A 22,728-nucleotide genomic window follows, 5' to 3' on the forward strand; every position below is an offset into this window, starting at 1 on the left:
CTCTCCAGTTCCATCCACATTGCTACAAAAGGCCACATTTCATTCTTTCTCATTGCCACGTAGTATTCCATTGTGTATATAGACAATTTCTTTATACATTCATCAGTTGATGGACATTTAGGCTCTTTCCATAATTGCATTCATCTCTTAAATTATATAGAAAACAAGATTTTAAGCTACAAACTGATGTTACATTAATGTTAGTTTTTACACTAATAATCATTTTTTCTTTAAATTTATTAGTCTCTTAAACAGTGTAGAAAACAAAAAGTGCATTACAAACAATAGTTACAATAATACTTTTTACAATTGCCAAAGCATTTACCTTTTCTGAGATGTTTATTTCTCCATATGGCTTCGAGTTACTCTCTAGTGTGTTTTCATTTCACCTCGCAAGATTCCCTTGAGCATTTCTGGCAGGGCAAGTCTGCTGGCTGCAAACGCCTTCAGTTTTTGTTTTTTTGGCAAAGTCTTAGTTTCCTCCTCACTTTTTTTTTAATTTTAATTTTTTAATGTTTATTTATTTTTGAAGGATACAGAGACAGAGGTGAGTGAGGGAGGGGCAGAGAGGGGGAGACACAGAATCTGAAGTGGGCTCCAGGTTCTGAGCTGTCAGCACAGAGCCTGACGTGGAGCTCAAACTCACGAGCTGTGAGATCATGACCTGAGCCGAAGTCGGATGCTTACCTGACTGAGCCACCCAGGAACCCCAGTTTCTTCCTCACTTCTGAAGGAAAGTTTTGCCCAGATACAGGGTTCTTGGTTGACAGATTTTTTTCTTTTAGCACTTGGAATATATTAGTTCATTGCCTTCTGGCCTCTATAGTTTCTGATAAGAAATCTGCTTATGAGCACTATCAACAATAGCCAAAGTATGGAAAGAGCCCAAATGTCCATCGATGGATGAATGGATAAAGAAGATATGGTATACACACACACACACACACACACACACACACACACACACACTGGAGTATTACTCGGCAATCAAAAAGAATGAAATCTTGCCATTTGCAATTATATGGATGGAACTAGAGGGTAGTAAGCTAAGTGAAATTAGTCAGAGAAAGACAAATATCATATGCTTTCACTCACATGAGGATATTAAGACACAGAACAGATGAACACAAGGGAAGAGAACCAAAAATAATATAAAAACAGGGAGGGGGACAAAATATAAGAGACTCTTAAATATGGAAAACAGAGGGTTACTGGAGGGGTTGTAGGAGGGGGGATGGGATAAATAGATAGGGGGCATTAAGGAATCAACTCCTGAAATCATTGTTGCACTATATGCTAACTTGGATGTAAATTAAAAAAAAAAACCTCACATTAAAAAAAATAGAAATATGCTTACAGTCTTATTGAGGATCCACTGTATGTGATGATTCACTTCTCTCTTGTTACTTTCAATATTCTCTCTTGGTCTCTGGCTTTTGAAATGTAGATCATAATGTGCCTTGGTGTGGCTCTCTAAGTTCCTCTTACTTGGAGTTTGTTCAGCTTCTTGGATGTTTATATTCATGTTTTTCATAAAATTTTGGAAGTTTTCAAACATTATTTCTTCAAATATTCTCTGTGCTCCTTTTTCTCTCTCTTCTATTTCTGACACTTCTACAATGCATATGTTGGTCTGGTTGATGGTGCCCTACAAGACTCTTAGGCTCTGTCCACTTTTCTTCAATCTTTGTTCTTTCTGTCCCTCAGACTTGATCAAGTCCATTGTCCTGTCTTCAGTTCCCTGATTGTTCCTTCTACTTGTTCAGATCTGTATTTGAATCCATGTGGTAAATTTCTCATTTCACTTATTGTACTTTTTCGCTCCAGAATTCCTTGTTGTTATCTTTTTAGGTTATTGCTTTAATGATATTTCCATTTTTTTATACATTGTTTTCTTGACCTTCTCCACATATTCCTGTAGTTCTTTGAGCTATTTGTTTTTGTTGAGCACCTTTAAGACACGTATTTTAAAGACTTGTCTAGCAGATGTACCATTAGGTATTTTTCAGGAACAGTCTCTTTATTTAATTTTTGCCTTGAATGGACCATACTTTCCTGTTTCTTTCTATGATTTGTGATTTTTGTTGTTGTTGAACATCAGACATTTGAATCTAATAATGTGGTAACTATGGAAATAACATCCTCCTCTCCTTCCTGACAGTTTACTGTTGTTTTGCTAATATTTTTATTTTTATTTTATAAAGTTAATTGTTGTAGGCTGTCTCTGTGCTGAGAATAAGCCTGAAGTATAAACTTATGGATTTCTCAGGTCATTTCTGAGCTTTTCCCTAGGATGCACACTCTCTTTCTAACTTTTCTGGTGTATGCAGTTGGTTTGGAACATCCTGGTCTTTACTGTCTGCTCTTAAAGGGGAAAAAGTGAAAAAGGAAGGGATGGGGAGAAGGGCACTGGCCACATAAGTGCCCTGGAGGCCACCTCAGCCAGAGCAGGGAGACACTTGCAACAGCGTGGGGAGGTGTGACAGGGGCTGCCTGCCTCTTTAGTCAGTAGCAGCAAACACCATCAGAGTGCACAGTACCTATATTTGGAGGACAGGGTCCCTTTGCCCACCCTGCTCCTGCTTGCTATGTGCAAGCTCCCCAAGGAATATGTGCCCAGCGGCCTTTCAAGGGGCCTGAGTTGAGGACCAGTAGCTGCCACTGAGCTGAGACTGAAACTGACGAGGTGAACTGTAATTTACCCTCCAACTCTTCCCTGTAAGTGACAAGCCTTCAAGAGACTTAAAAATTCCAAAATACAGTTGACCCTCGAACAACACCAAGGTGAGGAGCACCGACTGCCTGTGCAGTTAAAATCCGTGCATAACTTTTGACTCCCTCGGAACTTAACTAGTAACAGCCTACTGTTGACTAGAAGCTTCAATGACAACAAAGCCTGTCAATTAACACATATTTTGTATGTTATATGTATTGTATACTGCATTCTTACAATAAAGTAAGCTGGAGAAAAGGTTAGAAGAATGTCATAAGGAAGAGAAAATACGTTTATAGTACTGTACTTTATGTATTGAAAAAAAATCTGTACCTAAGTGGAGCCACACGAGGCCACTTGCACCTGGGGTGAGGGTGATGGAGGAGATGTATGTGGGGGAGTATACGATGTGTAAATGGTGGGGGAGGGTGATGAGGGAGCAGCCATGTGTAGCTGGGGGCAGTAGGTGATGAGGAGTACACCACAGGTACGTGCCGGGGGGGCAGGTGATTGGGGAGCTGCCATGTGTACCTAGAAGGAGGAGGATGGGGGAGCACACCATGTGAACCTGGGGTGAGGGTTATGAAGGAGCATACCATGAGTGCAGTGGGGGAGGGTGATGGGAAGCACACCACGTATACATGGCGGGGTGGGTTTAGATGGACACAGAGTCTTTTAGGCAGAAGAAATCACAGTGCAAAAGACACCAACATCACAGCCCGGTAGGTTTGAGGTAAAGCAAAGGCCAGTGTGTGGTGGGAGTGGAATGAGCCGGGAGGACAGGAGCAGGAGAGGTATGTGGGAACGGAAGAGTAGCAGGAGGGGGAGACGTAAGAGACAGAGAGGAGCCTCATTGGCTACCGTAAGGGCCTCTGACTGTGAACAGGGGGGTGGCCTCTGGAGAGTTGTGAGTAGAAGCCAGGACCTCTCTTTGACCGTTTGCTTTGTTGGAAACAGACCAAAGCTGGGGAAGGGGGAAGCAAGAAGGCTAGTGAGGAGGCTCCTATGGTAATCTGGATAAAAGGAGGCAGCAGGAGAGGGGCAGACAGGAGAAACTGTCATGATGGCTTTTAGCCTGAGCAATTGGCAGAACAGACTAGCGCTTTGCTGAGTTGGGAAGATTGGGTGGGGAGGCTTGGGATGTGTGGGGTGAAGACCAGGCCCTCGGGGTCCTCCCTCACTTCTCTCCTTCATTTGCTCAGCTAATGACGTAGGGGGTTTTCTTTTATTCCCAAGTGGGAGCAGATGACTTATTTGCTCATTTATAGATTTCTTAAAACTACAAGGTTTAGAAACAGTAGGAGAAGCAATTACTGTCACTTAGGGAGCGTTGCCTCAGGCCCGGAGCTAAGCAGAGTCTACGGATCAACTCATACACAATCACCCTAAGAAGGTCTCTTACGATCTCAGCCTCATAGTCAGGAGCTTGAAGCTTAGGGAAACTGAGTCACATTCCCAAGATCTGATAGAGAGGCATGAAGACAGAAATGAACCCGAGAGCATCCTAGCCCAGACCCTGAGGTATGTGACTTCTGCTTTTGTAAACCTACCCTGATTTTCTTTGTGGTGTACAATTCAATAAATTCTTTTAAGTGCTCCATTAACTTTTATACTTCGATCAAGTCAATAGTAATGCAAGGGCACTCCACATTTTTTCCTCTCATTTCTAAGTGTTTGTTTCACACACTTGAAGTTATTCAATACATATAACTCAAGTTATGTCTTCACAATACACAATTATCTTAATAGTGTGAAAAAGTCTTCCTTTATATATGTGTATATATTCAGAAAATCATGGATTATGTCTTCAAAGATAAATAGCTGGTAAAAAATATCAGTAAGCTGAAAGAAGGGAACCAGAAGAAGAACTGACTTGGATGTATTACCCATCACAAAGAAAACAGGGGGGGCTTAATCTACTGCTTCTTTGGGAGGAGGGGGAAGGAGTTAAAAGGAATATCTGTATTAGGTACCTAATAATTTCATCCTGACCCGTCAGGGTTTTATAGAGATGATGCAGTTGAAACACAGCTGAGACACACGTGAACGCTGGGGCCCCAGTGTGTCACCAAGCTTTGTGAGCAAGGTTAAGTAGGAAAAAAAAAAAACAACCCTTCCACCAAAAGTCTTGACCTTTTCTTTCCTGGTTGTATAAATCAGAAGTTGAGGGAAGAAAGTAGTTTTGCTCACTTCTTACAATGTTTTGAAACAGAAGCCAAAGTAACTGCTAAGAATTCAGTGGTAAGTGGTATTCCACAGAGCAAATCCTAGAACACAAGGCAGAAAAAGAACAACGGCCGTCACATCAGCCCAGCAGACACATGGACTAAATTCTACTCCGGTCCTGTGGATCTCAATGGTTCGTCCACAGGTTTTGACGCTTAGCTTCTATGAGATTACTTATTGCCATCACTGGCCCCCGCATTTTGTTCCTTATCCAACACCTAGTACTCCCCTGTGCGGTCCTATTCTACTCACTGGGGATCTTGTTAAAATGCAGAGGCTGACGCAGCAGGTCGTCTGGGGGACCACGAGAGAGTCCGCACTCCTAACAAGCTCCTAGGGAGGCACTTATGCCACCAGCCCCAGCTTTGAGTAGCAAGAACTAGACACTTTAGAAGTACCTGTTGATCTTCATAACATATTATTATTCTCCGTCTCAGAAGAGAAATCGGAGTCATAAAGAGATTAGGTCGCTCCCTTCACCTGAACTCTTCCGTAGGTCCTGTGAGCTCTAAGCCCAGAAGGACCCCAAGCCGCTCTGTTGCCACTACCCTTGCCCAGGCCACCGCTGCTGTCAAATCACCTTTGATCATTCTACTTCTCTGCTAAACACCCCCTAAGGAATTCCTATTCCTTTTCTGTTACGTTCTTCGTCTCTCTTTAAAGCAGTAAGAAGTTGGGTTTCTAACACAACCTGATGATACTTTAACACATTTAGAGTCACTGTAATATATATTGTAGGTAGTCTTCTACTGCCATCATAGTTTGCTTTTATAACTCCTCCATGTTTCTCTTGTCTTTGAAAAAAGTTTATTACCATCTTTGATGTGGATTTAGAATGCAGACATGTTACTCTTAATCCTAAGAGTAAACACTACAAACATGTATAATAAACCATCAAACTCAATAGTGGCATTCCTTTTGTCCCTGCTGTCTACCCCTCTGCCAGTCGTTATCAACCGAACCTGGGACAGACATGCTGTTTCCTCTTCCCGCCTTATCATGTGCTTCCTCGGTTTGGAGAAGCCTCACAAACAAAAATGCTGGGCAGAGTCACCCACGGACGGCAAAGGTAACACTGGAGCTGACTTTCTTTCACTGCAGCGTCTGGTGACAAATGGGAGGCCAGTTTGGGGGTGGGGAACAGAGCACAGAGAACTGGCTCATCAGCTGGAAGGCGGGCTCGAACCCAATGACCGGTAGGATTCTGTCAGTCACTTCATGGGATTTTCTCTCCTCCTTTTTGGAGCTAATAAAACATCCCTGTCGGCCACAAACCCAGTGCTAAGCTCATTTTGTTTTCAGGAATAATGATTACCTTCAAGGGTCTCAAATGAGTAGCCAGCCTACCTTCCCACCAGACAGCTTTTCCTCCACAGAGATGTAAGGGTTAAAATATCAATATACAACAAACAGCAGACAGCAAAACCATATCTCACATCATTTGAAAGTACCTCCCTGAGACATTAAAAGTCTAAAAAAAATAGAAAATGTATTAGAGGACACTAAAAGTTTATAAAAGGTCAACTGAAAAGGTAAAAGGCAGGTCAAATGGAAAATGCATGTTGGATTTTGGCTGAAGTTCCACAGACGACCCAAATGTGTAAAATAAGAGAGAAAGAATTTCAAACTTCATCATTTTTAACTGTGGGATCTATAGCTTCCACGTTTTTCTACTAGAGCAGAGGTCAGGAGTTCCTGCTGCCATCACACTGTCTCACTGTCCTTCAGGAGCCCAGAGGCAGGGGTCATCTGTTTAATATCCACTGTATGCCACTGAGGCTAAGCACAGCACTTAACACGCGGCACCTGTGCTAAAGACACATTTGGCAGGTGACAGAAGGAAACTGTGTGGGTACACACCATCATTTGGGGACCTCTCTGCCACCTCTCTGCCCTCTGTCTAGTTTGACCCAAGTGTGTCCTCACTTCAACTCTGAAATGACTAAAGTCATTTCAAAGAATTTAGGGAGAAAAGTTCACGATGACAGATGGGGGAGGTGGCCTGGACAGGTAAAGAAGCAGACCTGAAAGGTAAGCTAAAGACCTTAACTGCAAGCAAAGGGGGTGGGGACAGTCTGTCTGACCAGCTCTGCATGCTGGAACCATGTAAGGAACACACTTCAGACTTGTGTCGTCCTCCCGGAGGTAGGAGCAGTTTTTACGAATGTGGACTGGGTGCTCAGACTCTGTATTCTCTCTGTCATTGGCAGAGAGCAGAATAAGAAGCAGGAGACTTAACTGTGCTAGAAGTTTCTGTCCCCGGTGATCAAAGATTATAGATGGGAATGCTGTCATTATTAAAGTAACAACATGAGCTGCCTACCAACAGGACAGGCTATAAAAAAGGCATTTCCTTTTGAATTGCACTCTGTGTGAAGTGTGTTATCTATCTCTAGTAGATAAAGATAGTAAATGCTTTTATGGAGGGAACAAAAACCTCACATTTTCAAATGGCAGGAAAAAAATTAAACTCCCATTTTTTTTAAAAAAAAAATTTTTTTAACATTTATTTATTTTTGAGACAGAGAGAGACAGAGCATGAACGGGGGAGGGGCAGAGAGAGAGGGAGACACAGAATCGGAAGCAGGCTCCAGGCTCCAAGCTGTCAGCCCAGAGCCCGACGCGGGGCTCGAACTCACGGACCGTGAGATCGTGACCTGAGCTGAAGTCGGACGCTCAACCGACTGAGCCACCCAGGCGCCCCTAAACTCCGATTTTTATATGGGAGAACACTCTAGATGTATCTACTTTACATGAACTGAGTAATGCAAATGGTAAGAAATAGCAATTGAGTTGTCATAGAAAAAAAAAGGTGGCATCAGAGTTCGAAAGAATTATCAGAGTAACAATGGCAGACAGAGTGAGACACACAGGCAGAAAATCAGACAGACACATGGAACTTTCTGGGAAAAAAGTATCAAGGAGGAACTCAATGCTGTGAGGCAATAATTCTTGGGCTTCACTAGATGAAACCGATCTCAAACCACCCCTCTCCACCAACCCTAAATATCTGGTCAGCTAGTCACCTTCTGCCATTGGGATGAACTGGTAAGGAGAACCCTGGTAGCTGTGAAAAGTATATCAGTATCAGTACACAGGCGTTTGTGACTTTTAAAACAAATAACTTAAAGATTTCCAGTTACTTTCTTTCACCAAAAACATAAATTCTAAACTAGTTTCATCCTGAAGGGGGTGTCCGAGAGCAACACAGTGGAGGGGAATGGCTGAGAGTCCCGGGGAAGCACAGGGTCCCTCCCACCCTCGACCCACCTGGGTCTCTTCACCCACTGTTTCTTTGGAAAATAAACCATGAACACCTTAGAGCTGCAGAGGTCAGAGATGGCGACAGGTGACTGCAGGGCTGTCTCATCACCGTCTCCACATACCTGAAGCACCGTCACATTGAACACTTAGGCTTATTCCCCTGGCTCTAAAACAGGCTGCCCCAGAACTGAAGCAGCTCTGTTTGTGTCTCAGCCCTGGTTTGGAAGGTTATTAAACGTCAAAACACACTCCCCACTATTTCCATTTTCCTGCAGTTGGGGTCATTCAGTCAGACCACTAGAGCCACTGCAGGTTGACAGATTTGGTACAAGATTGAGACATAGATTTGGTACAAGATTGAGACATTAGAACAGTCAGGAAACCATCAACAAATTCACCATAAATGCACTGCTGGAAAGGTAGAAAAACGTATCTCCCAGTGGAATACTGGATGGAATGCTGCATCTTCTATCTTTTTAAATCAGTATTAGTCACACTAACCAGTATTAAAGCAAACCATCTTTCAAGAAAACTCAGATCGCGTTAACACCCCCGATGTCATTACTGACTGTTCTCTTTGATCCCTCTCTATGCGTTTGTGCGATTACACAGTCGGAATCAACTACTCAAAATAACACGTCACCCACTGCCCTCTTCCCTGAACATGGCTTTACAGTTGTCTGGCTAGTTACATGGCCTTGATTTTGACCATTAACTTTGGTGACCACATAATATCCCATAAAGAAGAGAGGCCATCATTGAATCATCCTTTTCTTGGCAGCCCCCATTCCTCCCCCGTCCCCACATTCATCTTGTGGGCACCACGTTCAGTTCAGGCCACCACTCAGACCTTCCTGAAATCCAGGCCCTGCTTGCTCTCCTTCAGACCCACAACTCTGCTTTACCACGGCTTTTATGTTTTTTTCTGATTGTTCTCCAAGTTCCTTTTTTCTTCCAGTTGTACTGAGGTATAACTGACACAGAGCATTGTGTAAGTTGAAGATATAAACATCATGATTTGATATATACGTATGCATTGTAAAAGAATCACCACAAAGTTATCTAACATCCATCACTTTGCGTGGTTACATATATATTTTTTCCTTTGTGATGAGAACTTTTAAGATCTACCCTCTTAGCAGCTTCCAAATATGCAGTAAAGTATTGTTAACTATAGTCACCATGAACTTACTTACCTTATTACTGGAAGCTTGTACCTCTGACCCTCTTCCCCATCCCACCCCTCGTGCCACAAGCTGTGAAAGGGCAGCAGTGTGGACGTCTTCGTCACACCCTTCCTCCTGTGTGAACACAGCGGCTGCTGCCAAGTTAGCTAATGTCTGAATGAATGAGTGAAGTCTACCTTTCTTCCCTACCCAGGAGGACATGTCCAATGGGCCCTGTCAGCAGCCTGATGTGGAAAGATTGGGGCCAGGGGGGAGACAGCATTTAGGGAGCTCTGGCTTTCTTCAGTGACATTTTGGCCACCTCTATACAGAAAGACTAACTAAAATGAGGAGTGCTTTTTTTTTTCTTTCAATATATGAAGTTTATTGTCAAATTGGTTTCCATACAACACCCAGTGCTCATCCCAAAAGGTGCCCTCCTCAATACCCATCACCCACCCTCCTCTCCCTCCCACCCCCCATCAACCCTCAGTTTGTTCTCAGTTTTTAAGAGTCTCTTATGCTTTGGCTCTCTTCCACTCTAACCTCTTTTTATATGATTCCAATTTGCAGATGAAGTGCTGAGGCTCAGAAGGGACGTGGCCCACTCTGATCTCACAGACCTTAGGCCTCCTAAGCCCCTGTCCAGGTGCCTCTTTTTGTTCCCCAAACCACGGCTTCTCTGCACATCCCTCACCTAGCTCAAGGCACAAATGAGCTAATGGTAGGCCCTAAGCTTCAGCCTTGGTTTCTTCTGGTTCCTGGGCGGACTTGGAGCCCTACTTCTGAACTTCAGTTACACACCTCGTTTGTCAGTATCTTCCCCTGGGTCTTGCTCCAACCTGCATCAGCCCCCTAGAACCACGATGATGAGGTCACAGTCCTCCCCTTGTCCCAGGTAGGAGCAGGTCTGCAATGGTGTAGATCTGCTTTCCTCCACTCAGCCACGCTGGCCTGGGGAGCTGGTTCCAGGATGTGAGCTGCCACTCTCCCTCATCCTCCAGTGAGCTAGTAGGTTCTCTAAAACCTTCTGCCTTTTCTTCTTCATGCATAAGCAAAGCTCACCAAATCCACTCCCCGCACCCAGATCAACAGAGGAGAAAGGGAGCCACCCCAGCAAGTCCACAAATACTGGCTTGTGTCTCACAAAGATACCATATTCCTGAGCGGTCTATTCTGCATAATATTTATCCTGTGAACCTATCATATGATGTCAGTGCACGGAGTTTCTCTTCCTAGACTGCCACGCCCTGCATGGCCTTCTTACCCTGCATATCTCCCAAGGGCACGGTGCCCTGAGCATTACAGGATCTCAACAAACATCTGCAGAGGGCGTGAATCCCACTGACAGGATGAAGGGGGTATCTACACTGGAATCACTGAAAACCCAACAGGCCCTATTTTTTTATGACTAGTTCTAAACAAGCATATCAAAGCGCTTACATTGCTTCCAAGCTTAGTGCTGTGACAGAGGACACAGACCCTGATTTGGTAGTGAAATTACGGAAACCACACACTCCTATGGCACAAAGCAAGTCTTATTTTGTTAAGATACTCTGATAGGTATATCTGGGGATTGGCTATTTCATACTGCTATGGGTCTGCATGAAATGTACAAATGGAAGAAAGAGGGTGACGACTCACTCTAGAGGGGTGGAGGCACCCAAATCAATGTCTCCCAGCAGGTGGTGAATGGGCCCTTTCATCAGCTCCAATGGTAACTATATCATGGCAGGCCTTGGAAGAAAATGAATGCCTCCCATTTCTCCAAATGCCTCCAACTACAAGGTAGAATGGGATCAAACCACAGTGCCCGAGATGTTTGAGAGGCTGGGCTTTGCCCTGAACAGCTGCTCACTGGCGATTCTGGTCTTTCTCCACTGTCTACAAAGGGACTTGATATTTTTTACTTGGGACTCTCCTGCCCTACATTTATGCCATCTTCTAGTGTCCTACAGTCGGTGCTGTGGCCACAGGACGGACAGCAGCTGTTTGGAGCTCTGCAGCTCCAGAGACTTGGCGGGCATAGTAAAGGCTGGCAGGAAAGGAAGACCACAGGGCCTCTCTTCTTGGTCCCTTCCCCACTCACTCCTTCCCCACTCACTGCCACTTAAACATTCGTTCATACTCTTCAGTCCCATCCACCCGTATACCAGACTGAGTCTCTCACACACATGGCTTCCCTGCATCCTGAAGTTTTCCTCCATAGCTCTCACCATGGTTGGTGACCATTTGTGCAACTGCGCAGGCTTTCACACACAGTTGTGCAAACTGTGCAACACACAAGTGGGTGAGGGCTGGAACCCAGGCCGCACTGCAGTGTCCCATGCACCTGCTGTACCTCAGCAGCTGTACAGTACATATGGACTGAGTGAGCAGTTCCGGCAGGCCGGGACTCCGGGCTCCAAGCGTGGCCGCTCTGAATCCCGACCGCAGGCTGACCAGTTCCCTCAGCTGGCAGACATGAGACTGCCTGGTGCCTGAGATGTAAATCGTACTGAAGCACAGGCTCACTGGGGGGGCCCAAAGTATACAGAAGGGATTAAAATTCAGCACAGTCAATGCTGTTAATGCACTTAGCAAAGCACCCAGGAGAGAAAAGCAGGAAGTGACGACAGAAAAAAAAGAAATTTAGAAGCCTTTGACCCAATTTCTCTGATCTGTTTCTTTCTTGAGCGGGGGGGGGGGGGGGGGGGGGGGGGGGGGGGGATGGGCTCAGACTAATCCAGATGAAATCTGATTTTGCACCCCCCCCCCAACTTTAACTGAAAATTTGCACTTCACCTGATGCTGGAATATGAAAGAATAAAAATCCACTTACACGTGAAAAGTGGTATTAACCCTGGTTGAAAGCTTTTAACGCAGAGCAGCCTCTGAACGGTTATGGAAAATACATATTCAGATCTTTTAGTAACGTTAAAAAAATAATAAAGGTGATTCCTTAAAAAAAAAAAAAAACTGGGGAGGGGCGCCTGGCTCAGTCGGTTAAGTGTCTGACTTTGGCTCAGGTCATGATCTCACAGTTTGTGAGTTCAAGCCCCATATCAGGCTCAGTGCTGACAGCTCAGAGCCTGGAGCCTGCTTCAGATTCTGTGTCTCCCTCTTTCTGCCCCTCCCTGCTCTCACTCTGTCTCTCTTTCAAAAATAATAAATAAACATTAAAAAAAAAAAAAAACCTGGGGAGTATCTGGTGGGAGAAAACTGTAAAAGACCTAAAAAATAAATGTCTCCACTCCCCTTGCATCTTGAGAACAGCATGTCCTCAGGAGAACAGGAGTGAGAAAACTTACACTCAATCCCCCCAATGCTTTTTTTTTTTTAATTTATGATTGATATACAAAAAGCTGGACCTTTTTAGTGGATATGACTTGGTGAGTTTGGAGATAAATACACACTGTGAAGTCAGCACCACTATATATGCCATAAATCTATTCATCACCTCCAAATTTATTACTGTTATTATGGTGCTAAGAACCCTTAATGTAAGAGCTACCGTCTTCATAAAGTTTGAAGTGGACAATACAGTGCTGTTAACCATAAGCTCTACACTGTAGAGTACATCTCTAGGACATATTCATCCTGCATGACTGAAACTTCATGAAAACCAAGGCAAGAACTGCTCCTAGAATTGTGCCTACCTGGGGTGTGCAATGAAAAGTGAGAGCCCCCGCCTTCCACTGCCTAGGTGGAGACTGTGTCCAGCAAGTCAGCAAACACAGGAAGGACGCCCGTCGCCTCACCTCAGCACATAGTGGCCAAAAGACAGGAGCTCTACTGAGCAATGCCCAGCCACCCTGCTATCCCTTCCTTCTCAGAAGGTGCCCTCAAAGGGAAGGAAAACATCTCACATATAATGTGAACAATAGGGAACCAGCCTGTGTCCCAAGGGAGGCCTGAAATCACCCTCCATAGTACCTGAGAATTTTAGATAGGGAAAACAGTTTTGTAAGAATTAAGAAACCACTAATTTTTTTTGAGTCTGTGGCATCACTTTGGGTAATGTTCCCTAATTAGGCCAAATGTAACTTGTGCAAAAATGTGCTCTATTTATAAGTACTCAGAATACAAGTGAATGCATAGTAAATACTTGTTGAATGAATGAATAAAAAGCAAACCAAGAGAAAACAAATGGTCAGCAATGACAGAATATCTAAGCAAATCACCATTTAGTAGCATAATTAATATTTAGTCCCGATGCATTATGATGGCAGGGACCCTACTGCTTGTATAGAAATGTATACACGAAATAATTTTTAAGGGTGATGACAGGGAGCAAACAATATGGTTATAGGAACTGCAAAAACATGCATAAAAGGTGCACCACTAATTAGATAAGAATATGAGGTAACAGACATACAGCCTAATAGACGCTGCACTTTATATCGACACAAATGCACAGTGAGGGTGATCATCAGAACTAAATGAATAAACACGGCCTGAATTTTCTCTTCTAGCATATTCCATAGCAGTGACAAATGCTTGCAGGGGACACATAAAGTGCACAGAGCAGAGACAAGGACGAGGGGTGGGCTGACCTGGAGTGGCGTTGGGGGGCTGCCTGGTGTAGGACACGTTGAAGGCGGGCTCCTCGATCAGCGGTGGGGGATACATGCGCCTCCGGATGAAGAAGCCAGCTCCGCAGCAGAAGAGCACGCCCATCATCAAAAGGAACCTGAGCGAGAGCACAGCGGTGAGCTGGGGCTCAGGGCGCAGCCGCAGAGCTGGGGTTCAGGGCTCAGCAGTGGGGCTCAGGGCGCAGCAGGGAGCTGGGTTTCAGGTGCAGCGGCGGGGCTCAGGGTGCAGCGGTGGGGCTCAGGGTGCAGCGGTGGGGCTCAGGGTGCAGCGGGGAGCTGGGGTCCAGGGCGCAGCGGCGAGGTGGGGTTCAGGGCGCAGCGGGGAGCTGGGGCTCAGGGCGCAGCGGCGGGGCTCAGGGCGCAGCAGGGAGCTGGGGTTCAGGGCACAGCCGGGAGCCGGGGCTCAGGGTGCAGCAGCGAGGTGGGGCTCAGGGCACAATAGTGGGGCTCAGGGCACACAGTGGCTGGCCTGGGCCCGTGGACTGGGAGATCCGTGGGCACTGACTCACACGTGCTAGGGTCAGAAGGCGGGGCTCGGTGCCTGGCTCCTCAGGCTGGCCTTCCTCTGACTTTTCCCCCAGGACCTTCTTGGGTGGGTGACACCAGGGAGACCACTGGCCTGCAGACTTCTGGGATGCCCCTGAATGCAGCCCACTCACACTGAGAAGGTCTCTCAGTGAGCTTTCTGCCTCCAATAGCTCCAAATGCTTAGCTGCCTTCCAAGGGTTGGTGCCATCTCTTTCCTGTCCATGGCTCTACCTCAATTCAATTTTAGTCAAAACAGGAGATGCTTTCTCAACCTTGCTTGAATGCCATGGCTGACCCAGCTTTTGCCTCGCTGCCCATGTCCCCCATTTTCCATTCTTCACTGGCAAAGCAACACGGATAAGAACATTTATCCTTTCTAGCCATTTCTCTCCATTATTACGTGAATATTCAGAAAGAAATTTTACATGGTGACCTTCCGAGAGCACACCTTAATTATAGAAAAACTATAGGACTAGAGAAAGTACTCATACTCCATAAAAGATCCGCAGATATAAAATCTCTATGTTCTAAGTATGGCTGACCTCCTATGTGACCTTAAAGTCTAATGAAGAGTAGAGCTGACTGCTTTAAGGACAGGACCTTTGTCTAATTCATCTGAAAATTCTCTGATATTGTCACATCACTGGCATTCAATAAATGACTGAGAAATGGATAAATGGTTCTTCCCACCTCACATTTGCACTATACCTTGTATTTCTAGAAACATGGGAAGTCATTCTGAGAAGGGCCAAGTGTCTGTCCTGCACAGACACGGCTGGGAAACTGTGATGGGACTCGTGGAACCTTCCAGAACCTCACTCATGCCCACACTGTGTGGGCAGCCTACTGCCTTGTGAAAGATGAATGAGCAGGAGAGCCCGCTGCGTTGTGGTCAAAGGCATGTGACCACACAAAAACGAAATTTAAGAAAAAAGGAGGCAATAAAGTCTTTAAGAATATGAATACGATGTTAAGTGTAAGTCCATCAGTCAGTCAGGAAATGATTTGGGAAAGGGCTGAAATTGTGGCTCTCGGACCTGTCTTCTAGTTCATTATTCATTCAATAATGTTGAAGCACCTGCTCTGGTCCTAGAACCATGTTGCGCATTATAGAGAGTAAGGTAAAGTCCCTTCCCACCCACTAAACCTGAATTGTGATAGAGGAGGGGGACGGCAAACAACAAATTTACAAAATCGCTGATTTACAACTTTGGTAAGTGCTAAGAAGGAAAACCAAAGGTGCCGTCATAAGTGCGTGTGTGTGTGTGCGCGCGTGCGCCAAGTGCACGTGTGTGTATACAGTTAAATATACATAATGTAAAAGTGACCATTTTCACCATTTTTATGTGTACAATTCAGTGCAACAAGAGGTTTTAAACAAGGGTATGTGTTATAGCGAGGTGACCCAAAAAACTTCTTTTCCTTCAAAGCAGTATCTGAGCTTAGTTCTGAAGGATGGAAAGAAAGAGGCCAGTTGAAGGGGAGGGAAGGCACATTCTGGGTAGAAAGAACAGCACATGTGTGCCAGCTGGGTCAGCAAGAGGCCCCAGAGGATGGCTGTGGGCCGCAGACGGGGGAGAGGCCGAGGGGGCTGCTGTCTTGGGATACCAAAGAATCCCACTGTGCAGGGGCCTGGCCAAAGAATCCCACTGTGCAGGGGCCTGGCATCTCGGCACCGAGATGCTGGAATCACAAAGGGAACTGTTTCGGCTCTTAAGACTAATTTCCCTGGGGTGGACTCAATGGTGATCTTACATTCAACAGTGGGCTGAACTGTAAGTATCTGAGCACAGAGAGACTGACTGTGCGTAAGGGTTTATGTACAGGATACATAGTGCTTTTCAAACAGTGCTACCACTCACTCCCAAGAGATGGGCTCCCTGGTTTTGGAAAAAGCACAAGAAATCTGAGATAAGGGTCTCTTCCATGGGACAGGCCACAGTGTTGGTTCCACTATCACATGGAATTATTCTTCTCCTAGCCAGATATGAATGATACTGAGGCACCTCATCTGATATTGCACCTTAGACTAACAGAGACCAAGTAAGTACCAGGCAGGGACAGAACAAGTCAAAAGGTAGGAGACTGACTACCAGCTTAGGTATCAATCATCAGATTCATTCCTCATTGAAATATTGGTCTGAGAGAACTTATTTTAAGAGAGAAACTGACAAGGGGTCAGGAAAATGAGCTTATAGAACAAGGAAAGAGAGGAAGGGGAAAAAGAGGAGTATAGTAAAGAAAAGCTGTTCTTTGAAGCACTAAAGCTTGACCGTCCTCTAGATGTTCCCTTTCGTTGCTGAGCGGGTTTTGGAAGCTTTACGGGGATTAAGAGAGGAAGTTCATGCCTTTTCCATTATCCAAAGTAATCTGGTTTCTTCAGTTCAATGTGTTTTTTCAATCCCTTCTTGCCCTCCCCCCAGCACTCAGCACAGCAGCTCTCTCCCTGGATGCACGTCCCAGGCATCAGGTGAACCATGATGCAGACCCAGGTGGGTGGGAGCCCCCGGGGCAGGGCTCACGCACACAATAACCCTGCTGGTTTTTACTCCTTCATAGTGTACTTTCCAGCTCTACTCAAGGGTGCTACTGGTCTAGTTCTTCAAACCATGAAGATTTCATTCAGACTGTGTTGGTCAAAGATTACTCAAGATTTTAGAACCGGGGGGGACTTTTGGAAGCATTCTCCTCCAAAACCTTTGTTCTATGGTAAGGAGACAGAAGTCCTTAAAAACGAGGTGGGACCAAGGTTGGAGAGTAGCCCTTCCTTCCCTCTATGTCCAGCTCCATATTCCTATCCCCTATGCTTCCCCCACAAACACCTGCCTCCCACATGACTCTTCTGCCACTCTCTCACTATGTTGGCTCTTCTTACCTCCTTGTCCCATCAACATGCTGGTCCCTTTGAACAGAACACCCTCCCTGACACCCAGTCAGAAGCTTTGTAGCTTTTCCCAACTTTTCTGGGATCAGAGGCTCCATCCTGTGTTTCCAGAACACCAGTTTAAAACCCTCCACATAGAATTACCTATTTAGACACCTGCTTCTTTTAGGAGCCTGGCTACCCTAAGTGCCTCTCCATGGGACCCTGGTGTGTACAAGACCCTTCATGTTTACTGAGAGAAGGAATGCACAGGAGCCAGACCCAAGCATCCTTTGACTTCAGCTGGGGCACCTCAGACTCACATCTCCAGCTGTTCTCTGGATGTACCCCCACTTTAGAACCTGTTGTCAGAATCTCCTCTTCTATCATCTGGCACTCCCTGTTTGATGGCACTCATAAGATGTCTCTGTGCAGGGATTCCGCTCACTCACTGCATGCTGTCTTACCAACGTGTCCCAACTCTGATAAGTGACCCTGGCTGGCCTCTAAAAGGCACCTGACTGCTGGCTCAGGTAAAGTTTCCTGGGAAAGCCAACAGAAGATGCTCTAGCTTCTAGGCCCTTATGTTTCTCCCGCACTCTCAATTTAAAAAAACAAAAAATCACCTGATGGGCGCCTGAGTGGCTCAGTTGGTTGAGTGTCTGACTTCAGCTCAGGTCATGATCTCACAGTTTGTGGGTTCAAGCCCCACATTGGGCTCTGTGCTGACAGCTTGGAGCTTCAGACCCTGTCTCTCTCTCTCTGCCCCTCCTCCACTCTCATTCTGTCTCTCTCTGTCTCTCAAAAATGAATAAACATAAAAAAAATTTTTTTAAATCACCTGATACCTAAACCTTGACAAGTTTTTTTCATTTTTAGGAACACTTCATTTTTAGGAACATCTGGTGCTTCAGGCTAACCTGGCATAACTTCCTAAGCATTTCAGGACTCTTGCACCGGACAGTCCTGTCTCCTTCTACCACAAGGCCCCATGGAGGAAAGTTCTGAGGGAAAGCATGCATGAAGCTAGGCAAAGCTCTGAAATACCACCTATCCTGGTCCTCCCGGTCCCTACTTTGGTACTGGCCCACTTCACTTGAAGTGTACTCAGAGATGTTTACATTCAGAAGATCTTAGGCTAATACCTTCTATTATAGAGTTTTAGGCACCAACATGGCACTTGGTTCAGGAGGGCTTGCCAGAGGTAGTGACATCAAGACAGGGGATGTCCAAGCCAACCCGAAGGGGGGCTGGGCCAGGGCCCGATGTGACAGGTGAGTCGAGCCCCCAAATGGCCAATGCCCCATCAAGGAGGTAGTGATGGTGATATGGAAGCAGGCTCTCCTATCAAAGACAATGTGACATGTGGAATCCCACTTACTGGCATTTTCCCTAATCAAACTTGGGAACAATTGTCAGAAGGGAAAGACAAAACCTCACAAAAAATTTCAAGTGGCTGCTGTAACATGCTTATTAGTAAAAGTCTTAATGTCTTTGGAAGTCAGTGATGTCAGAATCTAAAAGTCATAGAGAAGCTTAAGGCTTAACCCTTTGTGGAGCTTGCCTGGATGACACTACCATTGCAGTGAAGCAGAGGAGAGGGCGTGTGGGTGCAGGAAATGCTCTTTTGGTTTTAGGCACATCCCCTCCCACTCACGCCCTGCCGTCCCTGAGATGTGAAGCAGTGTCTCAACTATAGACTCAAATACGTTTTTAGACACACCCCTGAGCAGGCACCCTTTAAAGAGGGCAATCCCCTGGGGAATCCTGTTATTAATGGAAACTGCACCTCTCCCCTTCCAGGATGCTCCATCAGCGTCACTCCCTCATCCCCTCTCAAGGTAGAATTTTACAGACTTCCCCCAAGAGAGCTGGAAGAGGGACAAGGATGCAGGCTGTCTGTCCTGACAGTTATCTACTCAGCTGACACCATGAGTGGGAATGACTTCTAGGCAGCACAGACTTGATCGCAAGTCGGCTAATTCTGAATCTTTCGGACAGTCATCCTCAGCTCCATCTCAGAAACTGGCACAGCGGCTTCTGGAGAACAACAGTCCTCCAGCCTACCTCCCAAAGACGAACTCTTCTTTCCAGCCACCCTCTGTGAAAACGGGAACAAGCTTTCTGCAAACTCGGTGAGGCAACCTGAACATACCTGTGTGCTTGACAGAGGCTGTCCCCAAGACCAAGACCTCAGGTGAAGGTGACGTGACAATACCGAGGCTGGGGGTGGGTGGTAGACCAAGGCATTCGAGACCAGGAGGGGTTGCGACCTACCAAAAATACCACAGCCTCTGTATGGAGAGGGCCCGCACACAGCACCTGGAGCCACAGCAGTCCTCGTAAGGGCGGCATCTGTAGGAGAGAGGGGGCAGAGGCCGGTCAGTGTCCTGGGTCGGAAGGAAGGCCGAACCATTCATGAGGTCCAGGCCGAGTCAGGGCAACGGACAGAAACGCCACCGCTGCATGTCACCAACCAGAACTGAGTGCTGTCTGGTGGGCCAAACAGAAGGTGCAGAGATGGATCTGGCCAGTGCAGGTCAGTGTGATTCAAAGCGCCGGGTTCACTACCCATCTCCAGATGCTGAATCACAATGGTTCCCTTCTGGTGGGGCCTGTGAACCGAGGCCAGCATGAGTCACGCCAGCGCTGCAATGGGAAGGAAGTTCAACAACAGACCCGTGTCCACATGCTGTAGACCCTGCTCAGCGCTCGATCCCTGATGATGGTCCAAAGCTGGGTGCACGGCACTGGCAAGTCCCCTGAGGTTCAAAGCAGAGCTTATGAAGTCAGACAGATTAGCAAGTTTAGTTCCGGTCTTGCCACTTAATGGCTATGGGACTCTGGCAAGTCACTGGACCTCTGCAAGCCTCAGTTTCCCCATATCTGAGTTTTTGTAGTTTCCCAGTGAAAGTGGTGGGAGGGCAGGATCCCTTTATAGTGCTGCATCCTTATACACTCTGCTGACAGGGCTGTCCTTGTCTCGCTGCCCCCTCCCCTCCACGGTGCCTGAGGCTTGGGGCCCTGCGGGGTGTGGGTGGGGCTCAGGGGCTATTCCTCCCCTAGAATAGCTGCCCAGTCCGGGCCCTTAGGACTCAGTGCAGGCTCCAAGGAGTCAACCCAGCTTCCTATAAGATGCCTGCCACCCCCTTTTTTTGGAAAAGAGAGACGACTATGAAAGCTGAAGCCCCTTGATTCTGCACCTTGGTATTTACAGAGAAACTGTCACTGCAGTGACTTGAGTCCATGTGGCAGTAGGTGGGGAAAAGGGAGAAGGTGGACTGTTTCTCAGTAATGTTGGATGATCATATATTTGTCATCTAGGTTCCTGCCAACTTTCTTCTTTTAAAAAATAGCCAGGAGAAATACACAATTTGATCCAGGATCTTAGACACTGAATCTGTAGATAATTCTGGTACAAATTGGTTTGCTTTATGAATAATTGTGTAGAAAATAGCTCCCTGGGAAATATTAGCAAAGATTAGTTAAGACGGAGAGTTAGGAGTTATAGTGAAACTCAGCAGACCTGAGTTCCTATGCCGTTTCTCCTTGGTTGGCTCCCAGGGCTTGAGTCCATGTTTTTATTTTATTATTATTATTTTTGAAATGTTTATTTATTTCTGAAAGAGAGAGAGAGAGAGACTGTGAGCAGGGGAGGGGCAGAGAGAGAAGGCAACAGAGAATCCCAAGTAGGCTCCATGCCATCAGCACAGAGCCCAATGTAGGGCTCAGACTCCTGAACGGAGAGATCATGACCTGAGCCAAAACCCAGAGTCGGACACTTAACTGAGTGAGCTACCTAGGAGCCCTGTTGTGTCTATCTTTTTAAATACCCAGCACCCAACTGCTGCTACATCTATCACTTCAAGGACAAAACTTATCTGAGAGACTCCTGTCCAGTCACCTCCACCACAAGTACCACATTCTCCATATGATACAGATGTTTTCACATCCAGTCCTCCCATAATCCACAAACACAGACTTCTACGTACTAGGTAGAACTTGTTGTGATTTCCATGAGATGCTTCCGTCCATCGGTGACATAAGGTTATCTGTTTAACTTGCCTTAATCAATCAACACATAGTAGAACACTGAAGTGTGTGTCTAAAAATGCTGCTGGTCAAACAAAGGAAAAAAGAGGCAAATAAATCCACAGACTCTTAAATACAAACAATAAACTGGTGGTTCCCAGAGGGGAGGTAGGTGGGCAGGGTGAAATAGGTGAAGGAGATTAAGAGTGCACTTACTCTCATGAGCACTGAGTAACGTATAGAATTGCTGAATCATCATATTGTACATCTGAAGCTAATGTGACACTGTATATGAATTATACTTAAATTAAAAAAATTTAGGGGTGCCTGGGTGGCTCTGTCGGTTAAGCGTCCGACTTTGGCTCAGGTCATGATCTGACAGTTCGTGGGTTTAAGCCCTGTGCCAGGCTCTGTGCTGACAGCTCAGAGCCTGGAGCCTGCTTCCAATTCTGTGTCTCCCTCTCTCTCTGCCCCTCCCCCACTCACGCTCTGTCTTTCTCTCTCTCTCAAAAATAAATAAATATTTAAAAAATTAAACAAAAATAAATTTTAAAAATGCCGTGTTCTTATAATGCGTTCTTATAATCTATGCATCCATTAAAAAGCCACACCAAGGTGCTACTAAGGAGCTGAGCTTTGCACTGGATCCTGGGATGGGGCGTGAGGGATGGAACAGTGAAAAGCCAGACAGAAGTCCCTGCCGAGGAGGAGCTTTCTTTCTAGAAAAGGGAGGCAAACAATAAATAAAAAAAAAAAAAACACATGAACTGTGTTGGATGGCAGTAAGTCCCACTATGGCGAAAAATAAAGTAAGAGCTGGTAGGCTGAGAGCACGGGAGAGGGGGCAGTAGATAATAACACAAGTTTAAACAAGGAGTTCAGGGATGACTCACTGAGAAGGTGACATCTGAGCAGAGACCACACGGAAATGCAGCCTGGCAATGACCTGGACCAGCACAAGGGCCTCAGTGGTGGAGGAGTGTGGCTCTGGGGTGGCTGGACCTGCTGCGCCTCTAGTCCCAGTTGCACAGGGACTGTGGTTGCATTGTGGAGAAGAGTGGTTAAGCATCGAGTGTGAGAGGAGATGAATGGCCCTGTTCAGGGGGTTGGGGGTGGGGCAGGGAATCTGGGCCAGGGCTGGACCAGCAAGGACCCAGCACTGCACAAACAGCACCCTCTGCTAATGTGATGCACAGCATCATCCACAGTGACCCCGTGGTGCCCTCCTCCTCAAGAATCTCAATGGTCCTGGGTAACCAATATGTGTGTGCTCATGTGCGTGTGTGTGTGTGCGCGCGCGTGCGTGCACACGCATCTGTGTGGAGAAAGAGGGGAGCATTCAAGGGAGAAAAAGGACTTCTT

At 46.1% G+C, this 22,728-nt stretch overlaps 1 protein-coding gene across 1 annotated transcript in view; it reads right to left on the bottom strand.

Annotated features, from left to right (window-relative positions):
• VOPP1 (VOPP1 WW domain binding protein) overlaps positions 1–22,728 on the bottom strand; it is a 108,340-nt gene that overhangs the window by 12,434 nt on the left and 73,178 nt on the right. The window contains exons 3-4 of the mRNA XM_030307689.2: positions 19,612–19,689; positions 13,905–14,041 (exon numbers count right to left, since the gene is read on the bottom strand). Coding sequence (XP_030163549.1) covers positions 13,905–14,041; positions 19,612–19,689 — 215 coding nt within the window. The remainder of the gene's footprint in view (positions 1–13,904; positions 14,042–19,611; positions 19,690–22,728) is intronic.

The sequence above is a fragment of the Lynx canadensis genome, chromosome A2 (genome assembly GCF_007474595.2).
Source record: "Lynx canadensis isolate LIC74 chromosome A2, mLynCan4.pri.v2, whole genome shotgun sequence".
NCBI lineage: Eukaryota > Metazoa > Chordata > Mammalia > Carnivora > Felidae > Lynx > Lynx canadensis.